This window comes from Carassius gibelio, chromosome A12 (genome assembly GCF_023724105.1).
Source record: "Carassius gibelio isolate Cgi1373 ecotype wild population from Czech Republic chromosome A12, carGib1.2-hapl.c, whole genome shotgun sequence".
Classification (NCBI taxonomy): Eukaryota; Metazoa; Chordata; class Actinopteri; order Cypriniformes; family Cyprinidae; genus Carassius; species Carassius gibelio.
Genome location: NC_068382.1, coordinates 23,747,768 through 23,761,198, shown reverse-complemented (window position 1 = coordinate 23,761,198; position 13,431 = coordinate 23,747,768). Strand labels below are relative to the sequence as shown.

At 35.0% G+C, this 13,431-nt stretch overlaps 1 protein-coding gene across 3 annotated transcripts in view; it reads left to right on the top strand.

The window, feature by feature from the left end:
• The window catches only part of LOC128025507 (dedicator of cytokinesis protein 1), a 207,708-nt gene that overhangs the window by 160,463 nt on the left and 33,814 nt on the right, over positions 1–13,431 (top strand). For all 3 annotated transcript variants that reach the window (XM_052611937.1, XM_052611936.1, XM_052611935.1), the window contains exons 30-36: positions 3,337–3,415; positions 4,542–4,642; positions 7,891–7,949; positions 9,407–9,555; positions 11,165–11,250; positions 12,125–12,281; positions 12,843–12,883. In XM_052611937.1, the coding sequence (XP_052467897.1) occupies positions 3,337–3,415; positions 4,542–4,642; positions 7,891–7,949; positions 9,407–9,555; positions 11,165–11,250; positions 12,125–12,281; positions 12,843–12,883 (672 nt within the window). The remainder of the gene's footprint in view (positions 1–3,336; positions 3,416–4,541; positions 4,643–7,890; positions 7,950–9,406; positions 9,556–11,164; positions 11,251–12,124; positions 12,282–12,842; positions 12,884–13,431) is intronic.

Below are 13,431 nucleotides of genomic sequence, written 5' to 3'. Positions count from 1 at the left end.
GCAATCACTCTATCCTTAAAATGATGATGATTATGATTATGATGATGATGATGATTTTTGCCATAATGCAAATGCATAAACTGTGTTTAAATATTGTAATTAGTCTGGTGAGTTAGAGGAGTAGTTCATCCTAATTTGTTCTTTACCGATCTGTATGAGCTTTTCTCCAGGAGTCTCAGGTGTGATTTACAGTGACATGCAGTAAATCTTTAGTGTTCAGTAGACTAGAATACACATCTCCTGTTGATCTGTAGCAGTCTGTCCTGATCCTGCAGATCCTTGCAACAGTTTGTTTGGAAAGAAATTGATGCTTTTATTCAGTAAGGATGCCTTGAATTCATCAAAAGTAATTCAGCAGCAAATCAGCATATCAGAATGATTTCTGAAGGATCAGTGGACACTGAAGACTGGAGGAATGATGCTGAAAATTCAGCTGCGCATCACAGGAATAAATACATTTTTACAATTTATTCAAACAGAAAACGGTTATTTTGAATTGTAATAATATTACACAATATTGCTAGTTTTGCTGTATTTTTTACCAAATAAATACAGCCTTCGAGAGCAGTCGAGAGTTTTCCTTCAAAAAACAAATAATCTTACCCTGACCTTCTGAATACTGATGTAGATTGACAAACTGATGCCTGTCAGTTGATGACAGACAGAGTGATGTTTAATGTCACAAAGTACTACACTATTACACTTTTACTTACGGTTGTTTCTGCATATTAAACTGAGATGGAAATAATATAAAACCAAAAATTCAGCTCAGGAAACGATAACTTATTTACCTTCCAGAAGATGACGTTAAGCAGTGATTTGTGTTATAATGTCAGGCAATCTGTCATTCTGACACAATGTTTTTTTGACTGTAGAAAAGAATATTCAATCAATGAAACTGTTGTATGTTTTCTTCCCTGTTCTTCACAGAGTTTTGTACTGCGTGTTTGGAAGCTCATTTCTGATGTTAAAATGACTTCAGATGTCACTGTACTTCAGTATTCTAGATCAGTTATTATGAAAGGCGTTGTGCTCTCGTGCGCATCAAGTTTCCACAACAATAGTACAGAAACATGGGTAATGTTGAGGATGAGTAATTTAATATCACAGTAACGGTTTATGTGATCATCTACAGTTAGCTGTTTTTCATGGAAAAGTAATTAATGTATAAATAACCCTGTGTTTAATGCTTAATTACACTACTAATTTGTTTGTTTTTGGAAGTGATTTTTTTCTCAGCAAGGCTGCATTTATTTATTAAAAAGTATAATAAAAACAGTAATAATGTGAAATATTATTACTGTTTTAAATAACTGGTTTCCACTTGAATATATTGTAAAATGTCATTTATTTCTGAGATTAAAGCTGTATTTTCAGCACCATTCCTCCAGTCCCGTGATCTTCAGAAATCAGTGTAATATACTTATCTGCTGCTCAAGAAACATTTCTGATTATTAATGTTGAGCACAGTTGTGCCGCTTGCACATGAAACATATTTTTAGGATTCTTTGAAAGAAATATAACGTTCAAAAGAAATAGCATTTATTTGAAATATTTCATCATTTCTGAATGAAAGTATTATTATTATTATTATTATTGTTATTTTATAATCTTGCTGACCCCAAAGCGTATGTATTATCCAGTTAATTATCACAATGAAACCTATTTTATTTTATGCTATGCTATGCACACAAACCAACAGATCAGACACATCCTTCTCTATATTTTCATATCTCTCTGTTTTAATGTTCAGTCTCACACTTAATAAATAAAAAGCAGTTCTACTCATTGAAAGCAGTGCATGAACCGCCGTATCAACATTATAATAAAGGTTTCTAAAGCATCGTACTGAAGCGACTGCTGCTCATTTTCATGCGTGTCAGATTAAATCTGTCGTCAGTCTGTCTGTCCATCTGTTGATTCAGTAAAGCTCACTTACATTATTAATGTCTCCAGTCTCATTAAGCAGCTATTTTTCAGCAGCTCATTATAAACAGATTGTATCGGTTGGCCCTGATGAGAAACTCTCCGTCTCTCCGTTACAATGCAGGAGTCAAATGTCCTCCAGATCGGTGATGTTAGCGCTCGCTCACACTCTTTATCTTCGTCAAGCAGAAATTCATTCAGCTCGAGATTAAAGGATGATTAATAAGACTTCTGATGCGTTTACACAGCCAGAGCCTTTTAAGACGACTTCCAATTCAGTTGCTGATATGCAGTGATGCTAATGAGATGTCAAACATCTGACGGACGCTCACACACGAGGGGTCAGGCGTTAGCATCACCGCTTGCACTTTCATGTTGGAAATTAATAATCCGATCTACTTCAGATGGTGACTTTGACACTTGATACTGAAGCACTGGCTGATGTTTCTCAGTTTGATGATGTCGGACATTACACCACCTAGCAGAACAAGTCAAGTCAACATGAAATAAAAATGGATTTTATGTATTTTCAGTTAGTACACTTAATACACGTTCCTGGTGATGCTGATGTTAAAATGTATTTATTTGTTAAATATAGCATTGCATCAAATGAATTAAATTGCTTTTAATCAGAACATCTCCTGAGATTAGATATAATATAAATAATCTCCTCAAATTGTATTTTGTTGCAGTATATTGATGTATTTATTTTATTTATTTAATGGATATAACAATAGAAAAATAAAAACTTGTCCCAATATCGTTGCAGGCAAAGTCTTTTAATATATAAAAAAAAATGTTGTTCTTGTTTTTAGAAGTCACTATAGATTGTTTGCATTATTTGCATCTTATGCATCTTGAGACTCCTTTTGGGAAATGTTAGGGAAAAATAGCAGAGAGTGAACATGACAGCTACTCACATGACTGTACGTCACATTACAGATGTGAAATGATCTGGACATGCAATGCTTTGAATCTGTTCATCTCGATTTGATTGCAGTTTGTCATTGTGCAGTGATTTGAGTCTCTCTGTTCTGTTCTTCCTCTCTGTTTGCTCTTTTCTTTTCTTCAGCAGTGACACAGTTAGAGAAATGTCTTGTTCTCTCTCATAGTTCATTAGCAGTGGCCTTTATTGAGCTAAGTGAATAGAGCGTCTTTAAAGCTCTCTAATATCCTCCTAATGTGGTCTCAGTGTGCGGAGTTAAAGACCTGTGATTAAGTTTATCATCTCTAGTTTATGTGCTGTAGATCTGTGTCAGGAATGACATTATTCTGTGTTTAACTGGCTGTGTTTATGCTTCATTTACAGGCTGTGGTTGAGAAAAAACATGCTCTTTAAATATGATAATGAAAATGAATGGATAGAGTGTGGATATGATCTCATTGAATTTAATTTTTCTCTGATTTCAGAGTCTTCCTGCGAGCCATCAATCAGTACGCCGCCGTACTCAGCAAGAAGTTTCTTGATCAAACCAACTTTGAGCTGCAGGTGAGACTTCAACAAATCTGTTTGACCTTAATGCTCGGAACAAAGTTTCAAGTTTCAAGTAAATCCAAGTTTATGTATTCATGTTGCATGTGCATTTTATATATATATATATATATATATATATATATATATATATATATATATATATATATATATATATATATATATACTGCAGTATTTATTTTTATTTATTTTATAAATGCATGTTATTCATTTATTTTCCTGTTTGTTTGTTTGTTTGTTTACTTAATTATAATGTATTTATTTTTAATGCTTTTTTTGAGCATATTTTCAATTTCCACAATTTAAGATAATAATATTTACTGGCTGTAATGTTTGTAATCAGTTTATATTGGGTTTTATATTGTAGTATATTGCTGTATTTATTGATTTAATTTATTTTATATAATTCATTTTCTTAATACATGTTCCTGGTCATACGCTTGTTGTTTAAAATAAAATGTAATTTATTTAAAATAATTTATTTTAATAGAATTCATGTATTTAATATAATTTATTAAACAATCATGATTGTCGTGAAGTGTTTACTTCATCGATGCTTTCAGAATTTTATTGGTTGTCATTTAATTATATAACTTTGTAAATACTGGAATAATACCAGCTAAATTGAGTCTAATTTTGTGTTCAGTGCCAGAAAGAATATCAGTTTCTGTTCATTTAATATCTATATAATGCATGAAGACTTGAAGTGCTACTGAAAAGCAATGAAATCGGATGTATAGTTTATTTATGAAAAGCATGTTTTTTAATCGTCACTTTCCAGCAGGGATCATTCCATTTCTCACAGCCTAATATATTTGAATATTTGGTTGTTGTTGGCGTTTGGTGGTTATTCTTATCCCAGTCCTCGTTTTACCTCCATATGAACCTCTGGTGATGCACACTTTGGCTTTCAAGAGACGATGAATTCATTTGAAATAACTGAGTTCTTCTTGAGCTCTTCTATAGCAGTGTGTGTACAGACTGTTCCTCATACTTTGTTCATACATCGCTCAAATCTCAAGTCTGCATAACCCATCCCTCTTTCTTTGTGTCATAAAAATGAGTGATTCTTCACCCGACTTGATGAGCATTACCAAGTGATCTCTTCTTTTGTTTCTCTCAGCTGTGGAATAACTACTTCCACCTCGCTGTGGCGTTCCTTACCCAGGAGTCTTTGCAGCTGGAGAACTTTTCGAGCGACAAACGGGCCAAGATCTTCCAAAAGTAAGCATTGATATCGCATACACTTACCCACAATGCACTGCTGCAAAATACTGTCACATTAAAGGCATCGTTCATTCACCCTCAGGCCATCCAAGACGTAGATGAGTTTGTTTCTTCATCAGATTTAGAGAAATGTAGCACTGCATCACTTGCTGAACAATGACTCCTCTGCAGTGAATGGGTGCCGTCAGAATGAGTCCAAACAGCTGATAAACACATCACAGTAACCCACACCACTCCAGTCCATCAGTTAATGTCTTGTGAAGTGAAAAGCTGCGTGTTTGAATGTAACAAATCCAGCATTAGGACGTTTTTGAGAACATTTTCAGCAAATGTTCATGTTTGGGTGAACTGTTCCTTTAAGGAGTGCAGTGAAGAGCCTGTTATCAGCTCCAGGAGCTTCTTGAGCACTGTCTGTCAGGAGTCTTCTGCCTCTCCAGCAGCTTCTTCTCAGGGACACAAGCACACGTTTCCAAAACCACCCATTTCTCAGGACATGCGCTGCTCTTTCACTTTAATGTTGTGGGTGGATTCACAGGAATTGAATAACCAGCGACAGCACCAAATTATTATTTTTCTCAAGGGGGAAAATATCATTACATATACAGTATTTTTCAGATAAATGGAAGTCATACAGTATTAGATCAGATGATAACAGCCTGATAGCAGTCGTTTTCATATCCATTCATTGGATATGGATTATTATTATAATTGTTTTTGCTTACTTTCCCATCTTATTTCAGCACAAACTTAAAAAGGGAAATTGAAAGAAGTAAACTTTAAAGAGCGTCTCTTAAAACAGTCTTGTCTCGTAAGAGCATTTTTGAGTTATTTGCTAAGAACATATAGTGTAGTGATGAATTAAAGTGTTTTTTTTTTTTTAACCGCATCAAATTTTAAACAATTCATTAATTATGCCACTAATTTTAATCAACCAAAAAAAAATTATAGTATCAACTAGTACTGTATGGTGCATTTTTTTTAAAATTAAAAATAGTTATTAGAAAGTAAACTCTTCAAGGGCATCTCTAGAAAAATGTGAGCCTTATATGTGTGTGTGTGTGTGTGTGTGTGTGTGTATATATGTGTGTGTGTGTTTTATACATTTATTTGCTCCTTTTTATTATTGTGCATTTATTTATAATTAAGAATCATAGATTTTAAAGCAAGTCATTGCTTAATAATAGCACATAGCATGAACATATTTCAACTACAAATTAACATTGCATTGCAAAAGAAATAAAGTTGACTGAAATATATAGCTTGTGGCACGGAAATGTCAACTCGAAATATTCTAATATTCTACTCTTCTTCAAAGGAAATCTGTTTTGAGGATGAACAGCTGATGTTTTTGGCTGAACTGTTTAATTTTAATACCAAACTTGTGCAGAAAGCGCACAGAGCTCAACACAAGTCAGCTGTAATGGAGTTTAATTTGTTGACTTGCTGACAGCATTTCAACCTGACTGCACTTCATGTCCCTAAAAGTAAAGCAGCACAACGTTGGCATTTTGAGGGCTTTCATCAGGAAAAAGTGCTGATGTCTTGAGGACGGCGTATAACAGTCTGTTGCGCTGTTCTGTCTTTGTTCTTGTGTGCTGTTTGCCCCCCGTCGGGCCTCTTTCAGAGAGCTGCTTTGATTGGTTCAGAGCCGGAGCCGGAGCTTTCATCTCTGCGTTCTCGCTGTGTTCTGCTGGAGGTGTCATGCTGACCTGAGAGAACTGGCTTCACAGAAGAGGAGCACCGGGCCGCTCACTTCAGTCTCTCAGAAAACACTGTTTCCTGGAGAACCTGTGAGCCGTGTCTTTCTGAAGCTCAGCAGATGCTGGAGTGCTGTGGCTTTGCCAAACCATTGTTACACTGTTGCTTAGCTGTTTGGGTCTGCTGTATGGTGTCTGGGTGGTTCTAGGGTGTTGCTAGGGTGAGTGGCTGTTGGATGTTGCTACACCGTCAATAGGTTCTTCTAAGAGTGCTTGCTTGGTATTTCGGCTGTTCTGAGTGTTTTTATGCAGTTGCTAAGTGGTCTCTAACCTAATTTAAACAAGCCCACCCTTGAGTCCATATAATAATAGTCTGCTCAAATAAATCACTTATATGATGTCTAAGTTTCTGTCTAGTGTTTTATAATGGAAAAAAAAACTATGCAGTGGTATGTTTACTGACTAAATAGTTTGTAGAAGCCTTCAATACTGTTGGTAAATATATTTTTGTATATTTGGGAGGTGGGGGGTGTAGACATAGTCTCATAAAAATATTTTCAGGAGTCTCATTTTTCATGATATCTTCTTCAGATTTGAAATAGAAACTCATGAGACATGTGGCTTTCAACCCATTACTTTTCTAGATTGCTCCAGGACTCATTTCATGTCATTTTCATATCAAATAAAAAATTACTTAAGTGTGGTAAAAAAAAAAAAAAAATCAAGGCACTTCAGAGTCTATAATTTTTAATATTTTTGAGCATTATCAAATCTGGTTGATAAAAAGTAAAGCCCAAAGGTTCTTCTTTCCAAAGACACCAAAATAATGTTTGTAACACACTGAAGTAGGAAACTGTCACAATTATTAATTTGGTAGAGCATTTTCAGCTGTGAGTCCCATAATGGGGGGTGCTGACGAACAGGTTAAATCCTGTTTAAATCAGGTCCTGGTCAGACTCGAGGTGAAGTCACATGATGTGCTTGCATGAAACTGATTAAACCTCAGTAACGAGGGTCAAACTGAAGGAATGAAGACAGGAGTTGTGGAGGCTTTACTGAGTGTAACTGGGCTCCAGCGAGCCTCGTCCTTGTCATCATAAATTGTGACTGAATGAGAGGATATTGACAATTCAATCAATGGTGGCTCAGAATTCAGCCGAGGGCCACAGGCATCCCAAAATGTCAGCGTGTAATGCCAGCGCTAATGAATGTGCGTCAGGCCTGTGGAGGGATCCGTCATCGTGCTGCTTACTTCACACTTTCTTTGAATGAGAGCACCGATTCGGGACGAGCCTGCACTCTCATCCTCTGTCAGTTTCCTAAACTCGTTTGACATTGATTCTGAACAGCTTCTACTCCTCTTTCTGATTCGCTGATCATCCATCCGGTCCTGTTTGAACACTATTATGAAAGTTTGCAAGCTGAGACTATCAGTATCAGGAATCATTTAAATGTTCTGTCAGATATTTTGTGTTTTCATATCTCTCTGACTTTATGAAGTCATCTTTCTAAAGTCTTTTCTAATATCTTCCTATTTCTGTTTTACAGATATCAAGACATGAGGCGACAGATTGGCTTCGAGATCCGAGACATGTGGTACAACCTGGGTGAGCCGATCATTATTAAATCAGACAAAAATAGATGTGAAGTACACAAGGGTATGTCTTTCTGTAAGTTCTTAACACAGTGAGGTTTTATTATTGCACAATTTTCTCAAATGCTTTTATGGTTTAGCAAAATCTGCTTATTTTTTGATCATTTTATATAGAATGTAGAATGTAGTTTTCTGCAGTTTTGCATAGATACTCAATGGGAAAACTACAAATCAATGACAAATACAAAATTAACGTTTTGTCCTATTAAACTATTGTACCAACTTTTGAGTTTTAAGATTTTTTTTATTTTTTGGAAAGTCTCTTCTACTCACCAAGGCTGCATTTATTTGTTCGAAAATACAGAAAAACTGAAAAAAATGTGAAATAATATTACTATTTAAAATAAGTGTTTTCTGTTTGAATATATTTAAAACTATAATTTATTTCTGTGATGTGCAGCTGTATTTTCAGCATCATTACGCCAGTCTTCAGTGTCACATGATCTTCAGAAATCATTATAAAATGCAGATTGACTGCTTATTTATTATTATTATTATTATTATTATTATAATTATTAACGATGTTAAAAACAGTGATAGTTTAATTCAGGATTTTTTGATAGATAATTATAAGAACATAATTCATTTGAAATAGAAATCTTCTGCAATATTGTCTTTACTGTCACTTTTGATCAACTGAATGCATCCTTGCTGAATGAAAGCAGTAATTTATATAAAAATAAATAAATAAATAAAATCAAAACACATAAAATATGTAGTTTTTATGCAACCCTTGTGTGTCCTGAAACAAACAAAAAAAGCCTTCTTTTTGTAAGGCTTATGTGTGGCCCATTTGTATTGCTTACAGCTTTAGCACTGATTCAGGCGGGTTATTTTCCAACCGAGACACCTTGCGGTTATTTCGAGTCGTGCAAATGGAAATGCTCTGAAAGTGAAGGTGCTAATTAGTGGCAGGACAGTTGAGGAGGAACCGCTGTGAAAGTATTTTCAGCTCCCACGTTCCTCTCTGAAGGAGTTTTTGCCACCTCACGCTAGACGAGGTTCTCAGCCGCCGTTGGATGTTGATTAGCTGGCAGCGTTTGATAGCGGGTTTAGTCACACACACCAGAGATTCAGAGATGTTTGGCTGCTTTCAGCGCTGTGATTGCGCGAAACTCTGAAGATTAGCGGAGCTCAGATGAAAGTCTGTCTTTGGAGAGCTGTAGAAATCGTGCCTCTGAAATAGAAGTTTTACACAGCTCACAAAAATACATAAAAGTTGTTGTTAGACACAAACAGGCAGTGCAAGGAAGTAGCTGAGAGTTGATATTCCCTGTGCTGTTGCAGCTGCCGGCAAAAATATCACAAACAAATCTTATTTGTACTTCACAAAACACACAGAAAAGATCTTAAACAAACTGAAGAATTCAGGCATGCTAACTTGAGCATTGTCTTCTCAACATCCTGCAGGTCCACACAAAATCAAGTTCATCCCGGAGATGGTGGGTCCGATTCTGGAGATGACGCTGGTTCCTGAGATCGAGCTGCGTAAAGCCACCATTCCCATCTTCTTTGACATGATGCAGTGCGAGTTTCACTTCAGACGCTGCTTCCAGACGGTCAGTTCTCACAGACATCACTAGCTGTGTGATTTCTGTCATCATTGCATCCTAATTTGCATACTAATAGTACAGTTCATGGGAACGTATGCTGTCATTCAAAAGTTTGGGGTCAGTTAGATTATTATTATTTTTTAATGTTTATTTCTCTTGTGCACACAAAAGATCAATTTCAATCTATTTAAAAGTGTTTTATAATGTAATTTATTCCTGTGATCAAAGATGTTTATTTTCAGCATCATTCCTCCAGTCTTCAGTGTCACATGATCCTTCAGAAATCATTCTAATATTCTGATTTGCTGCTAAAAAACAACAACAACAACAGTTTTGTTTTTATTAATAATGTTGAGCACAGTTGTGCTTCTTAATTTTGTTATTTATTTGTTTTGTTTTATGTGGAAATGGTGATACTTTTTTTTTTTTAATGAAAAAAATTTACATTTGAAAAATATTTTGTAACATTATAAATATATTTACTTTGATTATTACAATTACTATTTTGATATTACTGTTTTGATTAAAGAAAGTGTGTGTATGTGTGTGTATATATATATATATATATATATATATATATATATATATATATATATATATATAATGTGTATATATATATATATATATATATGTGTGTGTGTGTGTGTGTGTGTGTGTGTGTGTGTGTGTGTGTGTGTATATATATATATATATAATGGTGATTTAAAGTAGTAATGTCAGGAGACCAACATTTCAGTAGTAAATACTAAAAGCTTTTAAATACGAAAAAAAAATCATGACTCTTTATTACCACTTGTGCTTTTTAAATATTAAAATCATGTTTAAATATAAAAATGCTAATATATTTAACTGAGCATGGTCTTCAGGTGTTTCTCAGTAATTAAACATTACTTCATTGCTTTTTAAAGTAATTATTGAATGAACAGACCGTTGCAGAGCTCTTTCCAGAGCATGTGTACAAATACACACGTGCACAATCAAACACAGCCGTTCATGATGTTTAAAAACCGCTGCTTTATGTTCTTATTTTTCTCTGATGGACCATCGCAAATGCAGTGCATTGTGGAAATATTAGTCCAAAAAAGCAGGCATGGGTACACATTTTTAAAGTTCATTTGCATTATTTTTAACATCCTGTAGTTTGTAGGATTTGCTAGTTCGAATCTTGCATCTGATCTAGCTTCACAAACACTCCAGTCAGTGCAGTGGAAAAAAAATCTAAATGAACTTCATTTCGGCCTGATTTTGTTCAAAATGACGTCATATGAGTTCGTTGTTCGATTTCATTTGAAGTATATCGGGGGCTTTATTCCTGATGGGTAGGTTTAGGGTAAGGAGCTAGAGATTGCACCGTGTCAATGAATGTCCTCCCAAAGATAGCTATGCAGAGTTGAGTGTGTGTGTGTGTCTCCAGTGAAGCGCAGTGATGGTAATGAGCAGATAAAGTTGAGCTCACAGTCGGTGTGACTGATAACGGCTGATTACTCTCTTGACACCAGCACAAGAGAGCGAGAAAACCCAGGAGGAGGAGAGAGAGGAGGGATGGAAGAAATGACGCTAATGAAAAGAAAAATTAGCCACACTCGTTATTTATGGCCGCTGTGTGTAATTGCAGTTTGAGAACGAGATCATCACCAAGCTGGATCATGAGGTGGAAGGCGGACGAGGAGATGAACAATACAAAATCCTCTTCCAGAAGATGTGAGCGCAAATTACACACACACACACGCATGTTAATATAATTAATACATGATGCTACATGAATAGAGGAGAAGATAATTGTGACAACAAACAAAACAAAAATCAAAACTCAACCTTATTTGTATTAGAATATGTGTGTATAACTGTCCATATTTAATATTTGTGTTATTACCATTAACAAAACAAAATAGGCTTTAACTAAACTAAAATACTATATATATATATATATATATATATATATATATATATATATATATATATATATATAAGCTAATAGCCAAGGCTACATTTATAATTGAGTGCTAAAATAACTAAAACTAAATAAGCTAAAACAAATAAATACAAATTAATAAAAACTAAAGGGACATATAAAAAACACTTATAAAAATGACTAAAACACACAACTGTAAAATTCAAGTGAAAAAAAAGTCTAAAAATAAAATCTAAATACTAACAAAAATCATGACACCAGTATTTAATATTAAATATGAATATAAAATGTTTAAAATTATTATTATTATTATTTTTTGCATATAATTGTTTCTAGTCTTATTGAGCTTCTTATTTACATTTTTCAGTGCATTTTGTATGAAATGTTTATTTTTACTGGACATATTTTAATGGAACTTACTCTGATTCTCAAATATTTTTTTCTTCCTTTCAATGTAATCTTTGGCAAATGCGCAAATCATTAACCAGTTACATAATGCCTAACTAGTTAAGTCTTTACATTAAAAAGTTAATTTTGCTTTGAAATTTTATTATGGTCATTTATATTGACTTTCGTAAGGAGTTTAGGGACATTTAAGTTAAATGTCTCTCAAACAGCAGTGTGACTTTCACTATTAATGTACTGTATATATGTCTGTGATAGTCTGTTGGAGCACTGCAGGAAGCACAAGTATCTGGCTAAGTCAGGCGAAACCTTCGTAACTCTGGTGGTCCGTCTGTTGGAGAGACTTCTGGACTACAGGACCATAATGCATGACGAGAACAAGGAGAACCGCATGAGCTGCACAGTTAACGTGCTGGTGAGGAGAACATTTCATTTCTCGATGGAGCATTAATGCAGCAAACCCTTGAGTTTCTACGGTGCATCTTCACTTACATAAATGCATCCAGTATTTCCTGACGGAGCACGCTCTAGGCGGAGTGTGTAGGCGTCCTGATGGCGTGGAGTAATTGCATCAGCTCCTTTGTAACTTTATAATTGGCTCAAACTCTTTATAGATGCCCACAAGCATTAAAGTTACAGCTTTGTTCAAAGGTAGCATCAATGAAGAACGTGAATCGGACAGTACTGCGTATCAAAAATGATCTCTCACTGAAACAATGCTATTAACTCCACGTCTGAAAGATTGGTTTGTGTGATTGGCTGTACTTTCACAAACATAATCACTAGTTTTACAAACACACTGAACATGTTTTTTGGTAGACACAAGTGCACAGGGACAGAAGACATCACAGGGGTGGTGATGGATTCTTCTAGAGCCCATTATCTCTGAAACACAGATTTGTAGGTCTTTGTGAACTGAGGTCAGGAAGTGTTTAGCATGAATAAGTGATCTTGTATGTGCCTGTTTCTCTTGCAGAATTTCTACAAGGAGATCGAGAGAGAAGAGATGTACATCAGGTGAGTGCCTTTGTATATATATGTGTGTGTGTGTGTTTGTGTGTGTGTGAGAGAGAGAGTGTGAGAATTCCAGATGCACGTCAAGTCGTACTTTTGGAAGAAGGAAAGATAAAGCCTACCATCTTTTCAAATGTTTTTTCAAAGAAAGTTATGCTTTTGTTTAGCTAAGACACACTAAATAAAGCCAAAGTGACAGTAAAGATATTTAGAATTGTATTTCAGATACAGTAAATACTGCTTTTTAGCATTTTTCTTACCAAAACAACTTACCGTATTTTTCGGACTAAAAGTCGCACCTGAGTATAAGTCGCATCAGTCCAAAAATACGTCATGATGAGAAAAAAAAAACATACATAAGTTGCACCGGACTATAAATCACATTTATTTAGAACCAAGAGAAAACATTACCATCTACAGCCACGAGAGGGCGCTCTATGTCTTCAGTGAGCGCCCTCTCGTGGCTGTAGACGGTAATGTTTTCTCTTGGTTCATTTCTCTCGGTTCATGTCAAATTAATTTTGATAAATAAGTCGCACCTGACTATAAGT